Here is a 27,580-nt window from a genome sequence, read left to right as displayed (position 1 = left end):
CAGATGCATCCTTGAAGGAAACTGAGTCTCCCTCCCCCAGCAGATATCAGTTGCCAATGGCTGAAGGCTACAGGAGGAACCTCATGAGCCCCTCCCCTGCACATAATGGAAATGTTTTGCTACTACTGCCTTTGAATATGAGTCCACAAACCAATATTGGTTATTTGATTTTCAAAATATTCCCACTTGGTCCTGTGTCTTATCGTCCAAATTTGACTTAAAATGCCCACTAAATGAACACAGAGGAGTCTCCTTTAAACGCCCAGCATCACAATTTGGGAGTCATTGTGCTCTGTGACAGATTTCTCCCCAAACAAACACTTTGATCATTTAATGATAGCCCGCGCAGGGAGCTCTAATGACTAACTCCAGCACTGCTGTGAAGACACAATAGAGGATAAAATGCCTCAGAATCTACTCATCTTTATTCATCCAAGGGGAGCACTAGTGAGGGCTGGTTTTCTTCTTTCTTTTTTTAATTAATATTATTCTGACAGCTTCCCTTGCTTTGAAAATAAGGAAGTTTTATTAAATGGTGGGTGAACTGGATTCCTTTTTTTCCTTCCTAGATGTCTGTGAGAAGCAGAAACATGAGCGTCTTCCTGGGAACTCTATAGTAAGAGAAATGACAGCATCCCACACAGTCATAGCAACCAGGAGCATACTTCCCAGTCTTCCACTGACTGTCCAGAATGATGAATAATGAATATTTACTAAAACAATGGCATGGGTTTTCTTAATAGTTCTGGGTTTCATGGCCCGGCCTTCCTCTAGGAATTCTATGGATTTGAAATATTTATATTTTAGGTTCTGCTTTTATTATTTAAACCACTATTGTTTATTATTGTTTTGTGTTCTTATGAATTCTACTTTTTCTTGCCTCTTGAAAATATTCTTAAAAGTTTGGTTTGTAAGTTTGTTTCTTTTCTTTTCCTGATACCATTTCTGCTTACAAGTCACCCCACACACACCTTCGTAGGTCTGCTTATTTGGGAATCTCTACTGAATTTCACAACTTTTTATGAAAAGCGGGGGTTATTTTGTTTATCACTGATAACAATGTATTACCCATATATAATGTCCAATGACTAATTATTGCTTAATAACTAACTAGTTTCTAATAATCAATGACTACTAATTGACATTTTTAAAAGAACCATTCAAAAATTATTGGAATTCTTCTTGTATTTACAGCAGGGACCTTTTTCTTTTGCTTAATAGGCTTTTCTGTAGAGCAGTTACATGATGAAGTTCTCTGTTCACTTGAGGTTATCTAAACTCAGGATCTACAAGAACTTGAAGCTATTCACAGTCCTAAGGAAGACCCCTCTGGTCTTCTAGATGATAAAGCACACCTTTGCTTTGACCTTTCTGGAGTAGGATTGATAAGAGATGCTGGAGGTCTTGATTATTAGATGTTAGTCCCTTAGTTTACAGCCATATGCTCATCTTTTTCCTCTGTAGTAGTGATGATGTTGAGTCTAGACTAGATTCTAGCTGCTTCTGATTTAATGTTGTGGTTACATGACTATGTGTAGTGGGTTAATGTGTCTGGAAGTCTATGATTTCTGAATGATGGCTGTTATTGGCAATCATGACCTCATCATCAGGGGACCAGGTACTACAAAGTAATGATCTTCTTGGAGGATCTGTCAGTAAAATGAGCAGGTGGATTTGTTAGTATTCTTCTGTTTTGTTTTCTGAATTTTTTATGTTATTAATATTCCTTTCTCTAAGATTTTAAATACAGGCTTTATCTTCTTTAGTCATTACAATGCTTTCACACGGTTTTTTTTTCTTCTAAAAAAATCTCAGTCATGTTTACTTCTGCAAATACTTTCATTTCTTGTTGTTTTAAAAGATACTAAGTTTTTGTGTTTATTTATTTATTTAGAGCCAGTTACTGTTATTCTTTAGGAACTTAGTATATGAATTTGTGATAATAATCATTCACTACCTCTTTTGTTACCCTTCCTCTCCAACTGAAACTTTTATTATTCCAAACAAATGTCCTCCTACCTATGTTGTATTTGTGTATCTATGTGTGTGTGTGTGGATATATATGTATGTGTGCGTGACCCACTAAATGTTATTGTGGGTTTTTTTTTTTTTCATGAGACCTGGTAGGAAACATGGACAACTAATCAATTGGTATGACACTCCTTCAGCAGCCATTCATTTCCTACAGTCATTCAGGGAAGGCTGGAGATTCACAAACAATTCTCCACACATCTTGCACTGATAATGGCCCTTATGCAGGCCTTATGCATAACCACAGATGCAAGAAATTTATAAGTGCAACCGTTGTCCAGAAGACAGTTCATAGTATGCCTCCCTTTCCTATGGCTGTTACATTCTTTCTATCTCATGAGACTTGCAAAGATTGATACAGATGCCCCATTTAGGGCTAAATGCTCCGTAGTCCTTATTTTCCAGTACTCTGAATAGTTATGAATTTCTGTAATAACTGTTTCTCATTGCCACAAAAGAAGCTTCTCTAACGAGGCTGAGAACAACACTAACCTATGGCTAAAACCATATGTATGTAGAAGGGAGTTTGACAGGATGTCTATTTATTTGATGCAAAAAAAATTATCAGTTTCTCTTCTAAGTTCCATGAAATCCTTAACTGTAGGCTCTTGGCCAAGTTTACATTTGCAAGCCTGAGCTAACTCCTGTTGAGTGGGCTGAAAATCCATCTTGAGAGCTCCATTTACCCTATGATAGTTATGGCACTATTGCACAAATGTCAACCTCCTCTTTTCTTGCAGATTGTTATTATAGTTTATAATATCCACAGCTGGGGAGAGCTGATGATGAATTTATTCCTCCAGAAGCCTGTATACTAATTTCTGGCATTATCCAGCAAAGGGGGGTGTTTTCCATGTCCTGCAACCCAACTTGTGATATCTCCATCAGTTGTCTTATTGTCTAATCCTGATAGGCGATCATTATAAGTGTATTATCTGAAAGATGAAGGAGTCTGTTTCTCCTATCGACAACCTCTTGTGAGGAGCTATCTTACATCTGGCAGTTGGATTTTTACTTAATAACCTTTGACCTCTGGGAGGATCATTATCCACCCATGCCAGTGGATAAATACTTTTAATTGCATTTTAACAGATACAGAAAATAGTAGTTGTGAAGGTTAGTGTTTTTTGTCAATTGGACAACATGTACAACCACATGGAAGATAGGCGTGTGGGCGTGCCTGTGGGGAATTATGTGTATAACATTTTGGTGGGATACAGAATCACTGTGGGTGACACCATTCTCAGGTTGGGATCCTAGATGGCATAAATGGAGAAGATATAGAGCATCCAACCCTCCCATCTTCCCGAGGGGGATCTGACTAGCTGATTCAGACTCTGATGCTATGATTCCCCCCCCCAAATGATACTTACTCTATAGTGTCTACACTGAAACAAACCACTTATCCTTTAAATACTCGACAGTGTCTACACTGAATAAACCATTTACCCTTTAAATTGCTTTGGTCGGATATTTTACTTTATCACAGGGACATAAAATAAAATAAAACAGCAAGTCTCCTCAGGGTGTTTTTATAAGGTCTTGGTCAGTCTTTCTCCCATCATCTCTTCTCTCAGGCCTCCTGTCTTTATACCTGTCTAAACCTTTACACCCCAAGTATTCTTCAAATTCATTTTTAAATTGCACACATTCTGCTGTGTCCTTCCTCCTTGAATCCTCTTTACATAACCTTTCTAATTAACCCTTTATAGCTACTTTGCTTTTAGGATATAGTCTTCCCATATACTCAAGGTACTCCTCAAAATCAAGATCCTCTTGCCTCCACATACCAAGATGTGAAATATAATATATCTTTATCTTCTAAATTTTTGGTTCATGTTCACTTTTGCCCACATTTTCATTTTAGAGAATTTTCTATTAATAAAGATTGTCCCCCTTTTTACTGTGGCTTCAATAGGATTTTAATGAGTGGGAGAGATAAAGATATGTTGTCAACCTAATTTTGGCACTGTTAGTGTTTTCTGATATAAGATCTAGATGAGACAGAAAACTGACAATTATATCCTGGTGCAAGGATTCACCCAGCAGATCTCACTCTGCTTTGTGGAGTAGATTTGATGAGAGCTTACATACACTTAGTCTACATATCTTCCAAGTTCCCAAAGTGTTACTATTGCTGGTGCATTTTCCATAATATTCTAAGATGTTATATGTGAAATATAATGACCATAGACAAGAGTTGTTTGATTAGTTACAACAACTAGTTACAGAAAGTCATCTTGTAGATCTGTCAGCAAACATCTGCTCAATAACTACTCTGAAAGGCAAAATAAATTCAGCCCTAAAAAGCATTGTGGAATAATGCATATTTTTTTTAACAAAATGAATCTAACAACCAAAAGTCAATGACCTTTATAACTCCATGCCACCCAGTCTCCCCATCACACACACACTTTAGATTTATTGCCAGGAAATTTGGCCCGGTGTGTAAAAATGCTTGCTGCACAAGCAAATAGACATGAGTTCAGATCCCCAGAACCCACATAAAAAGTTAGACTTGGTAGCATATGCCTGTAACCCCGGTGCTAATGCTACTGAAAAGCAGATCCCAGGCCTTTGCCTGCAAACTGGTCTAGCCAAGACAGCAAGTTCCAGGTGTAGTAAGTGACATCATCTCAAGAAAATACAGCAGAGAGATATTGAAGAATGCATACCAATATTTACCTCTGGTCTTCACTGCCATCCTCCTGAGTGAGCACATGTGTTGCTGGTGGTTATTTTGTTCTTTACTCTTCGGTGGGCCCACTGCCCAGCTCTCAAGTCACGACACGGGGGCTTACTCTTACTTATGAATGTCCAACCTTTGCTTTGCTTGTTGCTAGCCAGCTTTTCTTAACTTTTCCACCTAACCTTTGCCTCTGGACTTTTTCATTTTCTCTTACTTCTGTAAAACTTACTTTCACTCTTACTCTGTGGCTGGCTGCATGGCTTAATGGCTAGGTGGCTGACCCCTAGTATCTTCCTTTTCTTGTTCTCTTGCTTTTCCTCCTTCTTTCAGATTTCTCCTATTTATTCTCTCTGCCTGCCAGCCTCACCTATCCTTTTTCCTGCCTCACTATTGGCCATTCAGCTCTTTATTAGTCCATCATGTGTTTTAGACAAGCAAAGAATCACAGCTTCACAGAGTTAAACAAATGCAACGTAAAAGAATGCAACACATCTTTGCATCATTAAACAAATGTTCCACAGCACAAACAAATGTAACACATCTCAAAATCATATTCTACAACACACTTTCACACATGTGGTCACAACACATACAACAATAATAACAATAATAATAATATAAGTACTCAGCATTTACTTGTTAAACGATACTTGCTCCACAACAAATTACTTACTTGGCTTCTTCCTCTTGAGTGATTTCACTTACGTTCAACTTCCTTTTTAAAAAAATAAAATTAGATGATGTCTTGGTTGCTGTTCCGTTTCTGTGAAGAGATACCCTGACTGAAACAACGTATAAAAAAGAAAGAATTGAATTCAAAGCTTGCTTACAATTTTACTGCATGAATCCATGACTGTCACAGAGGGTAGCATGAGCCTATGCATGCCATCCTCATTCAAACCACCACAGATTAGCTAGCTGATACAATTTTTATCTTTTTTATTGGTTTTTCGAGACAAAAGTTTCTCTGTGTAATAGCCCTACCTGTCCTGGAACTAGCTCTTGTAGATTGGGCAGGCCTCGAACTAACAGAGATCCTCCTGCCTCTGCCTCCCGAGTGCTGGGATTAAAGGCATGTGCCACCACAGCCTGGCCAAAATTTTTATCTTAGATTTGGAAAAATTTAGATTATAAGACTATAGATTTTGAGCCAGTGCTATACAATGTAGGATGAGACTCAGGAATCACGAGAGTGGATTATGTATTTTGCATGTGGAAGGGAGGTGATTCACTGAAACCAAGATCAGGCAGGATATGGTGACTCTCTTTCAGTTTTGCACTCAGGAGGAAGAAACTGGTGGATATCTGTGAGTCTGAGGCCATCATGGTCTACAAAGTGAATTCTTGGCCAACAGGGGCTATATAGTAAGGTCCTGTCTCAAAAAAGGAAGGAAGGAAGGAAGGAAGGAAGGAAGGAAGGAAGGAAGGAAGGAAGGAAGGAAGGAAGAAAAACAAGGCCATAGGTAGAATCCTGAGATGACACCAAGATTTCTTGCTGTCAGTATACATGCCTGGTATAATATTATTTCTGTGCTTATGTTCAAAAGTTCTCTTTCTAATAAAATACTTCATAGTACTTCAAAACAAATGGGTGGATTTTTTTTAAAGAAGAAATAATTCATTTTAGAACATGTTTTCATAGACTTGAATTTCAGCAAGTGCATCTGACTACTGTCAATCACCATGTTAGACCATGATAAAATGTTATAGTAGGGCTGGCCATGTGCTCTGATTTTTAGGAAGTTTATTTCCTTATTTTGAATGTCATTCCATGGAGCAAACCAATACCACACATCAACAAATTTTATAACTGAAGAAAAAAAGTTGCTAAAAGTTAGGTAATCTGCACAGAGCTTGTGATAGGAAAACATGCAATGCTCCAAATGATCATCAGTGTGATAGTAGATGGGTTTAATGCATTTTAGAGCAGATGTATTCTACTTTGCATGCGGTTCTACATCTGTATCTCTCTCTGCATCAATGCTGTGTATCTACCCAGTTTTCCTTTCCATAGAAGAACCTAAGTTTCAGGCACTTACCAACCATACAAACCCAGGAGCTGAATTTCAATATTGTTGAAATAATAGCGGCGGGGCTGCGTCCCCAGCACCCCAGCCTCCTGGCTAGCTTATGCCCAAAATAACAACACACAAACTGTATTCATTTAAACACTGCTTGGCTCATTTCTATCTAGCCTCTTCTAGGCTAATTCTTGCACCTGGACTAGCCCATTTCTAATAATGTGTGTAAGCACCCCAAGGTGCGCTTATCGGGAAGATTCTAGCCTACGTCCATCTTGGGTCGGAGCTTCATCGCGTGTCTCTCAGAGAGCAGCTATGGAGTCTGTCTGAGGAGTCTTACCTCACTTCCTCTTCCTCCCAGCATTATTTTCTGTTTACTCCTCCCACCTATGTTTTAACCAATAAAATGGGCCAAGGCAGTGTCTTTATTATAATTAACCAATGTTCTTCCTCCATCACAATATGATCAGTGAATGATTACTTTTGCAAATTTGAACTTTTTTTTTTAAATCAAACTGGATGTCAAATACCCCAGAGGGAATTATGGACATTCATCTAGAACAGATCAAAAATTCAGTTGGTTCATATTTCAAAAGGAATCAGGAAAAGTAAGATATCTTTGGACAAAGCTAACAGTGGATTCAATAACACAACAGTACAAATATATAAAAGGATAAAAATAAAGTTTGTAAAGATCAGTCTTAAAGCATGGTGGACTTGTGTGTCAAGTCCTGTGACTCTAAGATGTGTAAAACTGGCCTCTGTGTTCAGGACTCTCTTGATATGACAAGCAGGAAACTCTGACAAGTAACTCACAGCACAGCAATCAGATGAAGGAGTGTTGGATGTCTTTACCCAAATTTTCGACTTTTTTTTACCAGAAATTCCTGAGATAATTCTAAATTCACGGTCATCAAATGATTTGTCGTGAAATCATTTCTTCTGAATCACACTGACTTGCTTTGTTTTCTGCTCATTCTCTAAAGAATTTATTTAAGCAACTGACAATAACCTGAACATGGACGAAGGGACCCACTTTTAATATGTAAATGTGCTGCTTTTATGAATTTTTTGGACAGAAAAAAATGTCAGATTTTCTTTTAAAAACCATATGTTCTTACATTTTTTGATATCTGAAATCGGCAGCTTGCCAGAAAATATTCCTAGTGCAATGCCAGACTACCCCAGAAAGGTGTCCCAGGAAGTCTGTTGTGATTACTGATGATGTTGAGCTAGTCTTGACTTCAAACAGTAGATATTTCCACACTTTAGTGGTATATGACAGCTCTATCCATTCCACAATGTCAAATTCTTTGGTTTTGGCCATCGTGTACTTATGCATTTCTGGCTAAGGAAGTAGAGAAGCCTAATTTGATTTTGGAGCCAAAAGTTTTTAGGCCTCATTCCTTTGGAACTTGGACTGGACAATATTGGCAGTCTATAAAGGCTAGGACAGATCAAGTAGTCACACAGAACTAACTGACTCCACCGAGCACATTCAGAGAGAAAGATCATGCCTCCACATTGGATAACCACTCTCCGAGGCAGACTGACAACACCCTGAATTCAGTCTCCCTTAAATAAACACACAAGGGAAGCACAGCTTTAACATACCTCCAGGCTCTTCTCTCCTCTGCTGCCTGATTGGTTTTCGTACCATAGGCCAGGCTGCAGATGCTGTCATTACTGTTGTTCTTACTTAGGTCTGTCTGCTGTCTGCTAACAAGCATTCATATGCTTTGGATCATTAAAGTCACAACCTCCTGTGCCAATCTATTCCTCTTCATGGGTTTGCTGTAGCTCGGAAGGAATGATGCAATTCTCGTTTCCTTCCCTTTCCTTTAGGACTTCTGGTCAGAGTCATTTTGGAGGTCTAAATATCACAGCATCCGCCTTCGGCCCCATTGAACATAAGATTTTTGTTCCTATTCAGCTCGCTCTTTCTGCTTTATTTTCAATGCGAGCTGAATGACATGTACTGGAACTGTAAAAGACAACAAGGCTGCAGCGACAGCCATGTCCTGGTGCCCTGCTACGTACCAGCATGGGTTGTACTTCTACCCATGCTAAATGTCCTCTGACAGACTCCAGGTGCTCAGAATTGTTACAATCCAACCCATTTCATTGTTGGAACTTGTCACTTGGATCTTGGAGAATTCTCTCCTTTCGTCTCACTGCGGGTGGCAGGTTGAATAAACATGTTCCTCTCCATGGACAAGGCTGCATGTGTCCATGGGTATGATCAGGGGTGGAGAGACACAAGTTTCTCTTTCATGGAAGGCACAGAGGACAGATACCGCACAGAGAGAAAGAAAGAAAAAAAAAAGCCTGTCACTTGGAGTATTATGCAGGCTGCCCATCTAAACCCATCATTGCCTGGCACCTCCACACTAAGGGCAAGGATCCAGCCAACTTGTGAGTGGGCACCAGGCCATGTGAGCAGATGGGCATGGAAGTCGGCAGCCAGTAGACCATGTATGTGCATCAATGGAGGGTGTTGAGGGCACGAGTCCCAGAGGAGAATGTCCTAACAGCTGTCTGGCCTGAGCCAAAATACTTACAACCAAGGAAAAGCGCCATCCTTCAATCCTGCTGAGTCGGATTAACCTTCAAAACTAAATCTTCTTTTTCAGAAGCAGAAGGTGAGTGTGGGGTGGGGGGGTCTCTAGGAACCTCAAAGAGTCAGTGAAGAAAGCAACCTGGCAAGGTGTCATTATGAGGTAGCAACGAAAGATACTGAAGACATTCATTCAGTGTGCTTATTTTGCACACTTGGCAGAAAGTTTTGCTTCTTGAAAGATGGCCATAGCTATTCAAATCTGTCTCCTGCCATATATGTAAAAATGACTCTCAAAACAGACAGGCCACTTTCTCAATGGACTTCTTCACCTTTAAATTAAGAAGTAAAGGTTTATGAAAAGTGTCACTAGACAGTAGAAAGCAGAGAGCAGGTAGTTATCTTTGTGCAGCTTCGCCCACCGCAGACGAAATGTCATCCATAATGCACCACACCACAGTCCTCCAAAACCGAAAGAGTCTCTTTGTTAGGGATCAAAATAAACTTGCAGAAGTAAAAAAGAAAACTTGGTTTTTTAACCTAGGCCCTTCTGGAAAGTGAAAGAATTTTTAAAATTTGAAACTGAGCCTGATTTAATTTCTTAAGGATTTCATGCATTTAGATACCATGAGATCAGATGTAGAACCTATCTGCACAAAATAGCTAAACAGGAACTCCACAATGGCGTGTTTCATCTGGGTAAGCATGACTAGCGTCCCATAAAATTCCCGCTCTTCAATAATTTTTATTTATTTTGTATTTTAAACTTTATGAGGTGTTTATGAAGTAGTTGTCTTAGTATTATTTTCTGTTGGCTTCAGTCTTTTCATTTAAAAGATTCCTAGCTTACACTTGTGGGGAAAATGTAAGTTTTGTTCAAGTGTTCCAGAATATGCGCCCATTGTTTAATAATCTATTCTTTGAACTATTTCCTTTTGTCTCTATCAGACTGAGTATCTCTTTTATCAAGAGTAAAGGGGATGAGTGAATTATTTTATTTGCTCTTGGCAATAATCAAAATTGTGACTTCAATAAACCCTGTACTGCTCTTAATAGTGTCATAAGCTGAATAAAATGCACCATCGGCTTGTGCCCAAGGATGGTGCTATTGGGAGGTGTTGTAGACTCTTAGGGATGGGGCATTATGTGACATCCTTATGCCTTTGGGGTTGTCTCCACTGTGCGGTCCTGGTCTGTCCCATTTCTCTCTCCTCTCTCTCTCTCTCTCTCTCTCTCTCTCTCTCTCTCTCTCTCTCTCTCTCTCTCTGTGTGTGTTTTGTTTTTCCATTCAATTATTTACACTTCCTTCCCTCCTCCCAATCCCCTCCTCCTCCCCCACACCCCCTCCACCCTCTCCCACCCTGCTTGAGAGAGGGCAGGGAACCCTGTCCTGTGGGATGTCCAAGGCCCTCCCCACTACATCCAGGCCCAGGGAGCTGTGCATCCATATAGACTAGGGACCCAAAAAGCCAGAACATGCCGTAAAAACAAGTCCCAATGTCTTTCTCTATGGCTTCTCAGTCAGCCCCCAATGTCAGCCACAATCAGAGAGTCCGGTTTGATAACATGCTCATTCAGACCCGGTCCAGCTGGATTTGGTGAGCTCCCATTAGAACAGGCATACTGCCTCAGTGGGTGGACCAACCCCTTGCGGTCCTGACTTCTTTGCTCGTCTTCTCCCTCCTTTTGCCTTTCAACTGGACCTTGGGAGCTCAGTCTGTTCCTCTGATGAGGGTCTCTGTCTCTATCTCCATCTGTCGCTGGACAAAGATTCTATGGTGATATTCGAGATAATCTTCAGCGCGATAGTGGGGCAAGGACCGTTCAGGTACCCTCTCCTCTGCTGTCCAGAGACCTAGCTGGGGACATCCCCCTAAAGACCTGGGATCCCCTCTAGAGCCAAGTCTCTTGTCAACCCTAAAATGGATCCCTTGATGTAGGTATCTTCTTCCCTGCTCCTATATCTGCCCTTCCTCCATCTCCACCCTCCCACTCCCCCAAGCTGTTGCTAGTCCTTCCCTTCTCCCCTCTCCTCCTCTCCACTTTCCCACAACCTCACCCCCACCCCTATCCCCACCCCCATGCTCACAACTTTAGTCATAAACCAAGGTCATTAAGTCTATAGTTCACAAGCCCAGAGAAGCCCAATAACAAGGTGAACCCAAAGAAAAACATTTATAGTTCCTCCAGGAAATTGGAAGCAAACAAGATTGAAGGCCATTTCTCTCCCTATGAACTGAGGTGTTCTTCTTTGTTATGTGCTTCCAACAGGATGTACTGTCTCAGCACAGGCCTAGAGCATTGCCATCAACTGATCATGGATTGAAACTTCCAAAGCCATTACCCATGACAAACATGCTTTCACTGTAGTGACAGAAGGCTGAATGCTACATATGCAGAATCTAAAAAGTCGACCTTATGGAAGAGAGTAGTTAGCATGAACAGGAATAAAGGGAGAAAATGCTTGGTGATAACAGAGACCCACAAGTTACTCCTAATATTCTGTAGGGTGTTACTGCTCTTCAGATTGACAATAATTAGATACACATTTCAAAACAGAAAGTGGGAGAAATTTGAATGCTCCCCAAAGACATGAGAAATATTCAAACTAATGGATACATCAGTTACCCTCATCTTATCAATATACATTATATATCTGAACTGACATTTTACACTTTTGCCCCATACACATATTCAATGATTGCATATCAATGACACATTTAAATATTTAGAGAAAATGATACACAGAGTGTATATAAAATAAAATTCTTTGCAAAACATAGATGTTCCTAAAGAGATAAAATACTAAGAATGAATACAAGGCATTGGCATACTTCAGATTAAAGAAATATAGAGAAGTGTATCACTCAGACACATTGCACTTCTTGGTTCAGAGGATTTCAGTCTATGAAGACAAAAACCGTGCCATATCCAGCTTCACAGCAACAGCAAAGAAATATTTAACTAAAAATACCCACCATGAGAGACCAAAGGAAATAATATTAATCTGGAGCATGCCAATGGGCACACTGTACACAATTGATTTGTATTTAAATAAAGGTCAGTAGGTAGTTTGGTTTTCTTCTTGAAGAGAAACATGTGTTTTGGATTAACTAAAGAAAGGGAAGTTATAAAGCATTTGGAACTACCCCAGAAGCGCCTCTCTGCGACTATCTGGGGTTCAACAAATTATGTCTAAGTTTAGCTGTAACATGTCTCATGAATCCTTTCAAACTGTTCCCTCTATTTTTTTTCTCAGGGCATAAAAGACATAATAATCCATGTCCCATTTCTGACTCATATTATATAATAAAGGGAGAATTAAGGAGCAGCCAAACATTGTTTGTGGGGAATAGATTTGGTTATGGAGACCCACTATGATATTTGAATAGAACAATGATCAGAAGGAAAAGGAAGATAAACATGCTAAACTATGTACTTATGATACACTAATAAGGTACAAAGTAAAATCATTTGATTTATCAATGCTGTTTGTGACTGCCTACCATTAGTCTGCTGAAAGACTCATTTACATCACAACAGATAAATGAGAACTGAGTAAGTTTTCTGTGTCAGAACAGGAGAGTCAAGGCCGCCATCTCAACCTTCTTTCTGCGAAGCTAGCTACTACACACACACACATGCTCTGAGAGCAGCCATTATCCGGGCAACATTTAGAATTTGTAAATAACTACATTGTAATGAGTGCTAGAAATATTAGCTGTGTCTCCACATTCCCAAAAGAATTCTTCAACTTTTCTGAATTTCTGATTACGATAGCTTTAAGAAATAGAATTTGGGGAAAAAAATGAAAATTTGAATATAAGACTTGGGATACACCAAAAAAAAAAAAAAAACTTTGAGAAACTGTGAAGATAAAGACTAAACTTAACCACAGATTTATTTCTGCTTTTCATCCACGTATGCAGGGAGGTTGTTAATGGGAGGTATGCCTCAGAAAACGCACATGTCTGTGAAAACCTTGGAACGTACTAATGCTTTTCAAGTGATTTTATTTCAAGTCTAAGCCACAAGATATAAACTTTCATCAAAAATGGTAATCTATTTAAAATCAGAGCTGTGTGGAATGTTTCATGTTTATGTATAACTTTTATGGTAGACCCTCCCACACAGGGGAAATAATGTGCCCAAATTCTGTTATTTTTACAGTATGTAATATATCACAGACTAATCCCACTCATCGGCTTCGTGTGCTTTAAATAGATAAAAAATGAAAAAGAAATGGAGGAAAAAATTAAGAACATTTGAAAAAGTGACTTTTAAATTCCATTTTGAAGCTAGAGATCTGAAAAATTATGGCGCATTTTCTAATAAGAAAAGAGAGGGATTTGAAGGAAGCATGTTTATGCATTCTGGGTGCCTCGTCTTCCCACATAGCTTTCCACATTTACAAAACTGTGAAGAGGAGAGAGTGCTGTGTGGTGATAGTGAAGGCAGAGCGTAGCTTTGATCAAAAATTGTTAGTCATATATAGATTAATCTGATATCAATTTAATGGTAATCAAAGTCAGAAGACACATTCCTTTTAACTGCATTCTAATGGAACCTACTACAAAGCATTCCTATTTATAGCACACGATAGTTCAGTAGGAAGGTACCATCATTGAGTAAATAGTTTGCTCATGCAAACTATTCTCTTCCAAATGAAAAATTATCATCAATTCAAATATTTATCATCACACTTTCATTATTTAGGAGTCAGGATATAGAGATAAAAAACAGAATAAGACATAATCATGTCACTTCAACTACAATATTTAAATGACACTCTTCATAAATAGGCCAGAGAAACTGAATTATCAAGATTTTTAATTAGTCAGGGTTTTTGGAAATAAATTCATGTCAAGATTCATGATTATTTTAAAGTAGATTTGTAAAATGATATTAAAAACAATTCATAACTCAGAAATATAAATACCAGCAAAATAAAGGTAGCTGTGTGCCTTCAACTGTACAGTAAGCATACATATATGTTCCCTTTCTTCTTAAGACCACATAGAACCATACAGAAGCATACATGAAAAAAAATTGCCTTCTGCAAGGTAAAGCTTCCATAATTACATGAGCAAATAACTTGCTGAAATAAAGTTATACTAAACTACTATAGTTTCTCATTGCTGTTCAACTGCTTGAATTCATCAACTATTTACAAGATAACAGGAAGTTCAAAGGAACAAACAGACTTTGCCAGATCCTGAAACGTGGCATAAACAACTTCTGACAAAACATAGGTGTCTGAAACTGAGTATGTCTCAGTTTTGGAATTCTTGGGACTAACTAGGGCTGTCTAAATGAAACACTCTTTTCCTGTGCTCATAGTAGAAATATTTGATAACATAAACAAGTGTACTTCAATGATCTACTCAGAAATTACTGAAATGTGTGTGTCGAATATGAAGATTGTTCTGGCAACACTCATTGACCATAGGGATCTACTGTCTTAAACTGTCGTGTATAAGGGGTATCCTAAGACAACTCACCAAACCAGACAATAATTAGTAACTCTTTAATGTCTATAAAGATACAATAAAAATTTCTTTTTTTTATAATTCAGTTTGAGTCTTTTTTTCCTCCAAACTTATTTCATGAGAATTTTGACTGTTCACAAGTTTTCTTCATATTTATCATTTCAATTACATATATCATGGAGTGATGTGGGAGTGTCATATATCAATCTGTTGATTTCATTGGTTAAGTAATAAACCAACTGCTTGGCCTCATAGCTTAGAACATAGATGGGAGGAGGAAACAGAATAGAATTCTGGGCGGAAGAGGAAGTGAGGTCAGAGTCTGCTCTGCTTCCAGAGAGACCGGACAGCTCTGCTCTCTGGAGCAGAGACACCATGATGGACGGAGGCTAGAATCTTCCCGGTAAGCGCACCTTGGGGTGCTTACACAGATGATTAGAAATGGGCTAAATTAATATGTGAGAATTAGCCTAGAAGAGGCTAGATATAAATGGGTCAAGCAGTTGGTTTATTACTTAACCAATGAAATCAACAGATTGATATATGACACTCCCACATCAATGGAAAGACAGTTTGAATTATCCTAACTTTTCCTGATATCTATATGTAGCAACCAAGCCATTATGAAAACAGAATTTTCAAAACCATAACTCTCAGTCAGCCTAATCTGGTTGGAATGACATGTTTCTTTGCTTTCCAGGGAAGACTGTTTTTAGTAAAGAATGGGTGATGAAAGGCCTCTGTTTTCAACACCCTCATAACTCAGTTGAATATGACAATCAGCAGCTTATTGAGTTAGGAATGATCAGGAGTATTACCTCCCCCAAAGAAGGATTAAGATGATTTATAAACGGTTTGAAAATGATTTCTAGCTTCCCTGTTAATGTGTGCAAATTTAAATGCTTGACTCTTTCTCAAACATCTACCTTAGAAACATTCTCTTTCGCACTGAAAGAACTCAAATTTTCAGCTCTCCGTAACTTTATTACTGATGAGATACACATATGATTATATATATGCATGTATAATATATATGTCATCCATATATGCAAAGGATGATAGTTGTATAAAACATGATAAGTATGTAAATACTGATCCAAGTTAAAATATTATCTATGCTTTTGTTAGCTATAGATTCACCAAATAATTCAAACTGTGTCAGTATTTATAAAACAGGATAATATTATTGACTTCTTAAAGTGTTTGTGAGATTTAACATTCTAATGTATGCAAAAAGCCTTCAATCGCACCCGGCAACTTAATACTCCATAAATTTTAGCATCTTTTCATCATTTTGAATTTAAATTTGGTTCAACTAGATCATGGATCCAATGGTCCATTTCAAGAGAAAACCAAGTATGTGTTCAATATAGACATTTCTCTCAATTTTTATCATTAACATTTTTCAGATTTTAATCATTGGCTTTCTCTATGAGTTCCCCATATTTCTTTCCTATTTACTCATTTAATATAATTTTAACAGTTTCATTTTAAAGTAAAATGTGTGGCGAGACTAGTAAATGACCTTGATAGGATAATCTTTCTGCAAAACCTTAAGATTTTTAAACTGCAGGAGTGGTGACGCACACCTTTAATCCCAGCACTCAGGAGGCAGAGGCAGGCAGATCTCTGTGAGTTCAAGGCCAGGCTGGTCTACAAGAGCTAGTTCCAGGACTGGCTCCAAAGCTACACAGAGAAACCCTGTCTCAAAAAACAGAGAGAGAGAGAGAGAGAGAGAGAGAGAGAGAGAGAGAGAGAGGTGGTTCCAAATGTGTGCCGTCAAGGGATAACTTTCTACTTATTTAAGGTCATTTCTTACTGCTGAGTAGCAGAGACAGCCACTGTGAAGTTGGGGTTTCTAGGGTTCCTCTCATTGACTACTTTTGCTATCAGCATCCTTGAGCATAAGATTTTGCATCTTTACATCAATTTAGTATCTACCATGGTTATCTTTTTGAGCTAATGCCAGTTTCAAATTCTCTAAACCACATTATGGCTCCAAGAAATAAGAATTTATTTCTCATTTATGCAAAAGAAGGCTGTTTCCTACAGGGAGGCTCTGAAATTTTCTCTGAATAGAAAACTATTCCTCCCCAAGTTTGAAGTAAAATGATTCATAGAAGTAAACTTTCTGAGCTAGGTTAGTTTCCTCCCCATGGTGTCTTAGGGTCCTGAGCCTCCTTTCACATAGATTAGTTTGACTCTTAGCCAATTGTCAAAAGAAAGAGAATTTGGAACAATGTTGGCTGTTGATATAGCTATAGCTTTGTTTCTGTTCATATTCTCTTAGCCTAAACCAGTCAAATGGCAAGCCTTAGCTGTAACTTAGGCTAAGTGCGGGTACAAGAGTACATCTTCTTCTTTTGTCTCTCTTACTTTTGTATCTATTTTCCAACACTTAGAAATGTGTCTATCTTCCTCTCCCCAATCTGTCCCATTCCTCTAGACAATTCTATCCAATACACCGGAGGCTGGCTTAAATGATAGGGGGGGAAGATGCTCCAGAAGTGGCTGTCTATAGACTTGAGATAGCCCAGCATCTGAGAATTCAGAGGCCCCATCAGTCCTGGTCTAGTGCTGATGACCTGGAGCATTCCTGGAGAGCTGCTGGTCTTAAGTTCACACTGAAAGGTCAAAGAATCTGTATTCTGACAGCAACCATAGTGACAACCACTAGAAGAAGTGCACGCTAAACTGCAAAGAGCCAAAGCCTTTAGGCTGCAACAACACTTTTCTCCTGGACCAGTTGTCTTCCAGGCTATTGGCCAAAGATGCTGCCCAAATTGTAGAGGGTCTCCCCTAATCCACAGCTAATCCTTCCTGGAAATTCTCTAAATGAATAGGCCAGATATGTGTTTCTTAGTTGATTTCAGATCCAATCACATTAAAAACGAAGATAATTTATCACAGCCTCCAACTACACCAGGTTCTGTTTCCAGAATCGTTGGTGATAAATATTTCTTTGTCTTGAAGTCACAGTCTCTCTGGAGAGCTAAATGATTAAGAACTTAAAATTCAAGTTGTCTTCTTTGCTTTATCTACCATATTTAACAGCTAATGGTGAAGTCAGAGTGAGGTAAATGAGAAAACATGGTATGTTAAAATAATGACTGTGTCCTGTTGGGCAAACCCTGTGGGACCCTTGCTGTGGTAAAGACCATTTCTGGTTCCTCTGCCTAGGAGAACACCTCACGTCCATTATCCTATACTGTGTGTGTGTCCGTTATGTAAATGTGCTTTTCTGTGCACTATGCCCATTCAGACTCCAGTTGGACAGTGGAGAGAATGATCTCAATTTTTGCTCTCTTCATAACAGATTTTGTGGAATAAATAATGGGGTTTCAGGGTTGTATAGGTACTGGATTTTAGGCCCAGCTTCTGATTTCGTTGGCAATACAATTACCTCAAAATCTTCACAGACATTGATCTAATTTCTTCAGTTTGGTAAACATACCAGTAACTGGAGCCAAAGACACAAGACCATTTTCATCTCTACTTATAGTGTTAAGACCTGGTTTATTGCTTGGATCCACTACTTTCTCTCTTTGCTTTCTTCTTTCTAGCTCTCTCTTTCATATAAAATATGAAAGCTATAGATCGTATTAAATCATAAGTTCCCCCTTTCTTCTTTAATGATGAAATTTGTCCATGATGCTTCTCCCGGAGAAAGAGCAGTAACTCTCATTCTTCTTCACTCAGAAAAAATGTGCCGTGTGACTTTTGTATATTTGTTGGCATCTGAACAATAAAGGAAGAGGTGAAAATTACACAGCACATACTTTAAGAATCATGAGCTGGCATCATAAACATCACATCACATTTCAGCATGAAATATTTTTCCCAGTTCCTGCAACTTAAGATGCCGAAACTCAAAGATGTAAACTATTTATTTTGTTTTCCTCAGAGTCTGCTAACAAAAGCAAAATGTTTTCTTCTGAATAAAGCCTAAGCTCGGCTTGTCTCCTTTTCATGGTATTCCAGGACAGCTTGGAGGTTTGAAGGTTGAGGCTACTCCATGTCTGGGTGAGCCAGTCCTCAGGAAGTTTCATAGTCACAAGATTGGTGGTTAAAGCTGGTTGCTAGACCCTCGTTACTCTACCAACCATAAAATGGCAAAGCCTCTCCTTGTGGACATACTGAATGGAATGATTTGAGCTTCCTTATCATGTTAGGATTATTGTCCAAGTTAAGAGTTCCAAGAGGGATATGCATATTATGTTTATGTTCTAACTTTTAATGCCATATAGTGACACTGGCATTGTATAATTTAGTTAAAGTGGGTATAAAGGTTTGGTGAGGTCCAAAATTAGAATACTAATTTCATTCTTGATAAGAGGAAATTCAACCCTTAGAAAAGCACATAAACTATTTTTCCAGCCAGCCATGTTGAAATGCAAATTTTATTCAAATGATTTAACATCTAATGCATTGTTCATTTTATATCTATGTTATTATCCTTATTTAATTAAATTTTAATATGTTCATTTGCATTTACATATCTACTAAATTGTGCTCATTAAAATTATTTTCAACTTTGTAAAGAAAAACAATGTAACGGCATCAAATGTCAATGTGTTTGCAGATTTCCCGGCACAGAAGGAATCATTCACAGCATGTCTTGAAAGATGTCATTCCACCACTAGAACATCAAGTAAGTGACTAATTTTACTCTAATATTGTACTCTTTTATCTACTACTGCAAAATGGTGCCCTAAACGCAGTGTCTTGAAACTACACACACAATTATTACACACGCTGTGAGTCCAGAATTCTGATATGATTTATTAGTGCCTAGCTCAGAGACAGTCAAAGGGTATAATCAGCCTTTCACTGAGATATGAATCATATCAGAAAGTTTGACTGAGGGAGTATCAAGCTCACAGACAAGGTTATTGGTGGGATTCACTGATATAAGAAAAATCAGATATGAGTCTTTTATCAAATACTATAAAACTTGTGTAAACATATGTATGCGTCTCTCATCCGGTTAAATCTTTATTCACACAAACAAAAAAATGGTATATTCCAGGATTTTAATGTCCTGGAACAAAATTCTTTTCTCCTTCCTCCTTCATTTCCTGTGTGCCACCTCTTTTCAGAACAGACAATTGAATAAGATTGTAGAGCCTTTCTTTTCATAAACTCCCATTCAGAAAAGATCAACACTCATGAGCTCATCACGTCCCATCTCCTCATGCAATCATTATGGAGGGTAAAATGCCAACATTGTGTCCATCAGCCTACAGCACCACTCCTTGACTCGAAACTTGAAATGGCTTCTGTTATCCCAAGGGTAGAAGTTAGAAAGCAACCAGAAGTTTCCAAGTCTTAAAGGTCCAGCTATCTCCTTAAATCACTTCCTTCTGCTGCCTTATTCTGTTGTCACCAAACTGGCTCTTCCTCGGAAGTGTTATTCAACTTGTTTGTTCGTCTTTCTTGTAAACTGTAATTCAATTGTGACCAGTATATTTGTGTTACTGCTTTATTATCCTGCCATTATTATTAATAATAATTATGATTATTATATCTTTAAAATAAGTCTTGGGTGGTAATATTGCTCACTGGGTAAAGGCAGTTTCTGACAACATGACCTTCAATATCTGGGATGCATATATTCACAGCATCCCAACTACATCAGGTTCTGTTTCCAGTATCTTTGGTGATAAATATTTCTTTGTCTTGAAGTCACAGTCTCTCTGGAGAGCTAAATGATTAAGAACTTAAAATTCAAGTTGTCTGCTTTGCTTAATCTACCACATTGAACAGCTAATGGTGAGGTCAGAATGAGGTAAATGAGGAATCATGGTAAATATCCTAGGCAGTATGTCAAATAATGACTGTGTACTGTTGGGCGGACCCCGTGAGACCCTTGCTGTGGTGGAGTCCATTTCATGAGAACTGACATCATCAATCTGTCTTCTGGACTATATCCATGCACCATGGCATATGTATGTCTACACACATATACGAGAGAGAGAAAGAGAGAATTATAAAATTTAAAATAAATCTTGTCCAATCTCCTTTAACTCCTTTATTTTTACTCTTGTTCAATATTTTCTTTAGACCTCACTGCATTTTATTTATTTGTTACTCATTGAAATGTCAGTCTGCTCGGGTAGAGGGATTACTTCCTGTGTTCACTGTTCTGTTCCCAACATTCTCATAATTGCAAGGGCATGGAATGTTTCAGGAAGTATCAGCTAAGTATATGGCAGACTGTAAAGCTAAAGACTTTGGTTATAAGCAGATCCATGTTTCACCATGTTCTTAGATCTTCAAGTACTAACTAGTCATTTGTTCTGAGACTTCTTTCTCACTAAAAGCAAGAAGTAAAATATGCCAGATTCACCCTTCATAAGCATCTCGCCAAACTGCTTCCCTCAACCTTTTCTTTGGGTGTTTATTTTACCTACCACCATTGATACACAATTGTGTGTGTGTGTATGTCTTACCGTGCACACATTTGTGGGTATTATACACATATATGGGTGTGTGTTATGACCAGCTGAGGCATCTCTTCAGCCCCAACCTATCCAGTAATCTTATGAAGCAGCTTCTCCTCCATTGTCACGTGACTCCTCACTCCTCTTTCTGAACACTCATACCATCATCTTGACTTCCAAAGGTTTTGGATCCCACCTCTACTATTCCTTTATTTTTCTTCCACACAGATCATGGGCAGTAACTCCAGAAAAATCTACTTTAAGGCAGTACCTTTAATATTTGGTTTTCTTTATTCAAACAAACTGGTGTCCTTTTACCTTTGGTATCAAGTTAATAGAGCTCTCTCATGACCCCTGATTTATGCTTTATATTACCTACTCCCAAATATAGACCCTCAAGCTAGCAATAGGAGCATGATTGAGACATGGCTTTTAGCCTGAAGGAAGATAAGTTTTCTGAGGTAATTATGGTGCTTTCATCCTACCACATGTTCAAATACTGTTACGCTGTCCGTTCTTATTTCATGGATAATAGACTTGCGCCATGGCTGGACTGTAAATGCCTTGCAGTGAGAGACCATAAGTTGTGCTCTCTTTTCTATGTTAGGCTTCCAGTTATATTACTTTTGGCATTATTGCTTGCCCTGGAAGGACATGTTTGCCAACTGATATAACAAGATATTAAGGGATTATGAAATTGATGGCTGAAAATATCAGTAATTACATAGTCATTACTCAAATGAAGCTCAATCATTTCAATATTGTGATTAGATTGCACTTATATTTTGTTTTCAAAATTTTCAGTCCTTACCTTTACATTTTCCATGGGAACCATTTCCATGATTTCTCAAATTTGAAGTAGTTTGCTCTTGTATATTATGCTTCCCAAGAACAACTTGGACTTGTCTCTTTCCCAGATGTATAGCACTAAAATTGCCTATTTTCTTTTCCATCTCCTTTACTGAATTATAACTTACATGAGGCGAGGTTATGCATGATTTGCTGTTTAACTATGGGAATTAGTATAGAATTTGGCACATCATAACACACAATGAATAGGAAAATAAATGTATACAAATAATTATTTATGTATACATATATGCATGTGTATATATACATATACAACATGTATATCATATTAACGCACATATATGTACACATATAAATGCACAAATGTCTATGAAATTATGTTTGAATGTCCCAATCCATCCATTGAAATGTCCCAAATTTTTACATACACATATCTGTTAATTATAAAGTTTAAAAGTTCAAATTATGATTATTTTAATATTTAATCAATAACTATTACCCAATTTTCAATTTCATAGCAATACCTGCATATCAAGCATAACCCATGTAGACAAACCATTAGAATATTCAGAAATAATTTTCATAGTTTACATTCCCTATATTAAAGTTATGTTTTTTTTAACTAACATGTAGATAGCTGTGTTATTCTGCAATTTCAATTTAAAATGAAAGAAACTGTGTGACCTTGGAAGGTGACATTGAAGAGACATACTAAATCTAAGCAAAACCAATAATTTTTTAAGTAAAAATTTAGTTTGTAATCATTCTAAATCTATACTCCCCACACACACCCACAATCTCCATGTGCACACAATCTTCACACACACACACACACACACACACACAGCCTCACATAGTCATTACTTCCATAAACTTTTTAAATTATCAATTTAATTGCTTCCTGGTACTGATGTGGGCTCCCTGAATCCTCTCTCTGAACATACACATCACTTGTTTGGTCTTTTGTGCACAGGGAACATTCAGCTTTCCCCCTCAGTGGCCTCTATTGAACTGCATTTCTTACTTGTATTTTAAAGGCAGAAAGGCTATCAGTTCTGCAAACTTCATATGGTGAATTGACGGTTCCAGAGTGCATGATGGAAGAACCACCGGATTTTCAAAAGGCAGAACTGTAGATTGTAAACTCTCCCTTGCCAAACATGAAGACATGCTTCTATAGAGCCCACCGTTTGCTTTAGATCTGACTAAACTGACCTCACATTCTCACATTCTCTTTACCTACCTGCAGACTCTTCTCCCACAGCTTGTGTATGTCTCTATCTCTAGCTGTCTCCCTCTTGCCTCCACACACCAATATGGCAGCCAAGTCATCCACAGCTATCTGTTGCCAGCGTCTATCAGGACAAGCTGGCATGTATTAAACAATGTACCAGAATAATGTGGAGTAATTATTTAAATCCTCAGAGTTTATTTAAATCCCTAGAGTTGATATTATTGTGATGTTTATTGTTTCAATCATATGGATTCTCGTATGTATTTATTTTTTTTAAACCCTGGCTGTAATGTAAATCTCACTTCTTTTATCTCATATTCAAAGAATTCCCCTAAATATTTTTAAAACTCATGAGACCACAGTTTTGGTTACAACTTTTCTAATTATCTGTTAAGTCTGCCCCTTGTTTGAATAAAATATTTTACTTTATAACATGAAAACTACCATTGCAGATGCTCCAATGAATGGGTATTCTTTTTGGAAGCCACGAATTATTATTTTTTTTACAGTTCCTGTTAATAAAGCTGATTGTGATCAACATGAATAATTAAAAGAACAACACATTTGTTTTGACTGCTACCTTCGAAACATTGCTAATTGAAGTCTAAAAATGCTCGCAGTGGCCCCAGTTTAGGAGGAAGCAAATCATTAATGCCACACAGATGCAGATCACAGGGCTTCCGTGGAGGAGGCTGGAACAGTAGCAGGGAAGTGTGTGATAGCTTAACACAGCTATAAAGCAGCAGCTTCAAACATGAGACATCACACAACGAAACTCTAATACGCTCATGTGCATTTATTAGTTTCTTGACCTTCTATTAACATATTTCACATTACAGCTGTTCATGAGACTCTGTTACTTTCAAGGCACTTTTCCTTTTCCCCTAAAGATTCAAGAAAAGTAACCCTGATTATAGCATCTGAAATCTTTATCTTCTTTCTTTTTTTTTTTTTAAATTGAGACATTGTAAAGCATATCTGGATAACCCTGCAGGAGTCAAAAGCCTGTGGCAGGCTTTAAAGAATCCTCTACTTCCTCCTGAACAAGGAGGATTTTGAAGGAAGAGCTAAAGAAGTTGTCCTGGCTCAGGGCAAAGCAGGCTTTGGCAGATAAACCTAAGTCACGGATTCTACCTTTTCAAGCATAATATCATTTTGTGAATTAATTAATTTTTGTGCAGGAATTGAGGACAAGATGCATTATAAAGATATTGTACTTTCTTATTTTAAAGAAAAAAGTCATAGTCACTTTTTAGGAATAATTCTATTGACCAGGCTGGGTTTTTTTTAAAGTTGAAAACAAAAAACCTCAAACTTTCTGAATGGTATTTTGCTAAATTAGATTTAAGTGTGCAAAATAATATCCTCTCACTATTCAAGATTATAGCAATAAATTATATATATATATATATATAGTTGAATCATTGTGTGTGGGGGGGTTCAATACAGGGTTTCTCTGTAGTTTTGGAGCCTGTCCTGGATCTAGCTCTTGTAGATGAGGCTGGTCTCGAACTCACAGGGATCCACCTACCTCTGAGTCCCAAGTGTTAAAATTAAAGATGTGTACCATCACTGCCCGGCTATTGAATACTTTTATTAGAAATCATTTCAATTTAAATATTTCTTTCATTTTCTAAAACAGGAGTCTGCTGATTGAGTCATGTATTTTTCTAGGTACATGTTCATTCAGGAAGTAAGTTAGGCTCTGAGAATCTGATGAAAGATTAGCAAGCTGTGGCCTCTCCTGGAGAAACTTTCAGTCTATGGACAAGCAGAAGGACGGATGATCAAAGAAAGACATCACTCTGCACTCATGTCTGTGGGAGAGGAAAGACCTGTCTTGGATTTAGTAGACATACAATCAATCACACTTTGAAATTGTCACTTATAATAAGCTTTTTGCCATGAGTAGAACTACAGAAACAAACAAGGGGAACAGGAAGGAAAAGAAAGAAAGGAAGGAAGGAAGGAAGGAAGGAAGGAAGGAAGGAAGGAAGGAAGGAAAGAAAGAAAGAAAGAAAGAAGGGAGAAAGAAAAATTTCAAGAGAAAACAGTATATGCAATAGGAAAGGGTAGGATAGATATATTTCAATTTTATTTGTAAAACTGAAAGAATGCTATGAGGAAGCTGGCATGGTGGTACATGCCTGTAATACAAAGATTCAGGAGGCAGAAACAGAAGGTTTGCAAGTTCAAACCCAGCCTGGTCTACATAGAGAGTTCCAGACCAGCAGTCAAGGATTATATACCCTATGTCTCAAAACAACAAAGAAAAATACAATACTGACCAGACTATAATGATCCAAAGAGCCATGGGGCATGACAAAATGGAGCAATCCTCGGGAGAAGAAGCTTAGGGTAATAGGAAGAATTCTAGAAGTCATTAAAACAGATACTAGTTAAATTATGTCTCCCAGCCATGTCTCCCACTTGTAATTCATTTAATTCTAGAGTAGAGAAAAGGGCACACCCATCAACAAAGTCTATTAGGATTGAGCAATTCTTTCTTCACAGCTGCCCAGAGTGAAATTAGGTTATGACACAAATGAATTGCAATAATAAGTGGCTCAGACAGCAATGGAGGAAATAAGATCATCCTCTGTGAACTTCACCGACAGTCACAAAACAAGAAACATTGAAAGCAAAGACACAAGAACAGAAATTCTCAAGAGAATCTATTGAGAGTTGAATCACAAGAAAAGACCTCCAAAAACTGAAGTTCTTCAGATACAATGTGGTCTCTCCTAAGCCCATCTCTAAACAGAAACTTTCTTGGTGATGAATAAATAAGACATGCCTGGCTTCAAGTTGAAAGGCTCAAGAATATAAACGTTCATGGGCTATCTGAAGCATGGAATGCTATAATGTGATTTTCAAAATGATCCTTTGATGAGTCAATGGTAAATAAATCAGCAGCACAAGGATAGCATTCCCCTTGAAATGCACAGTGGTTTTGTAAGGAGGAGGAATAACTTGGCAAAACATAACATGTGCTTCACCAAGTGCAGTGTTTAGAAAAGAGTTCGGAACTCTGAGTGGAACCCTAAAGTTAGACATGATCTCATACCCTCAAATGAAACAAGTAGTAGAGGTAACTACACTGGTGTGGTAAGTCCTTCTGTATATTTATTGCTTTTATTGGTTAGTTAATAAAGAAGCTGCTTTGACCTGTAATAGGGCAGAGTAGAGTTAGGTGAAAAGACTAAACTGAATTCTGGGAGAAAGAGGGTCAAGTCAATGAAATGCCATTTAGTCACCAGAGGAGACAGATGCACCAGAACTTTGCTGGTAAGCCACAGCCACATGGCAATACACATTATCATATGTAATTACTATAAGTGGGTTAATTTAAGATATAAGAGCTAGTTAGAAAGATGCTTAAGCAATAGATCAAGCAATGATTTAATTAGTACAGTTTCTGTGTGGCTATTTCAAGTCTGGGATCTGGGAATGAACAAGTGGCCTCTGCCAGCACTACATGAAGGCACATTCCACACAGGAACTTAAGAGAGCAAGAAAGCTGTGACAGTAAGACTCACCCTAGGCCAGACCATAAAGCCAGATCAGCTTCTGATGAATCTGGGTTTCTAAGTTTCTATTATTTTATTTTTGGTTATTTTTTCATTTGTCTTTTATGTCTCTGTTTTTGTTTTTTTGAGAAAAGTTCCCACAATGATGTAACCTTGGCTCATCTGGAACTCACTATTTATATGAGCTAACCTTGAAACTTGTAGGTTATTCTTCCTGCATGTGTCTCCAAGCGCTGAGATTTTAGGAATTAGCCACCATGCCATATTTCAAGAACTCCTTTAGGAGTACATAGCTTTTCTCTGGGATTTGCAAATGTGTGATGCACAGAATTGTTTTTGTTTGACTCCATGTAATTATTGCATATAATTTGAGAGTTTACATGTGTGAACATGAATGAGGTAACCATCATCCTTCAGAGAAACTTTCATGGGTCCATTCCATATCATATTCTCTCTTTTTTTATTTATAACTTACCAGATCCAGTTATGCTGCCCTCATATGCACAGGTGTAGGGCCAATGGAGCGTGGTCACCCTACTGTGGACTGCATGCCCAAGGAAAATGGTCTCTCCTTAACTTAAAACAATTAACTGTCGGGCTGGAGAGATGGCTCAGCGATTAAGAGCACTGCCTGCTCTTCCAAAGGTCCTGAGTTCAATTCCCGGCAACCACATGGTGGCTCACAACCATCTGTAATGAGATCTGGTGCCCTCTTCTGGCCCGCAGGCATACACACACACAGAGAATATTGTATACATAATAATTAAATAAATATT

At 38.0% G+C, this 27,580-nt stretch overlaps 1 protein-coding gene across 1 annotated transcript in view; it reads left to right on the top strand.

Annotated features, from left to right (window-relative positions):
- The window catches only part of Arhgap15 (Rho GTPase activating protein 15), a 591,259-nt gene that overhangs the window by 54,622 nt on the left and 509,057 nt on the right, over window positions 1–27,580 (top strand). The window contains exon 3 of the mRNA XM_050140010.1: window positions 19,370–19,438. Within this exon, the coding sequence (XP_049995967.1) occupies window positions 19,370–19,438 (69 nt within the window). The remainder of the gene's footprint in view (window positions 1–19,369; window positions 19,439–27,580) is intronic.

This window comes from Alexandromys fortis, unplaced genomic scaffold (genome assembly GCF_014885135.2).
Source record: "Alexandromys fortis isolate MF-2015 unplaced genomic scaffold, M_Fortis_MF-2015_v1.1 scaffold_33, whole genome shotgun sequence".
NCBI lineage: Eukaryota > Metazoa > Chordata > Mammalia > Rodentia > Cricetidae > Alexandromys > Alexandromys fortis.
This window is presented reverse-complemented; position numbering and strand designations above follow the sequence as displayed.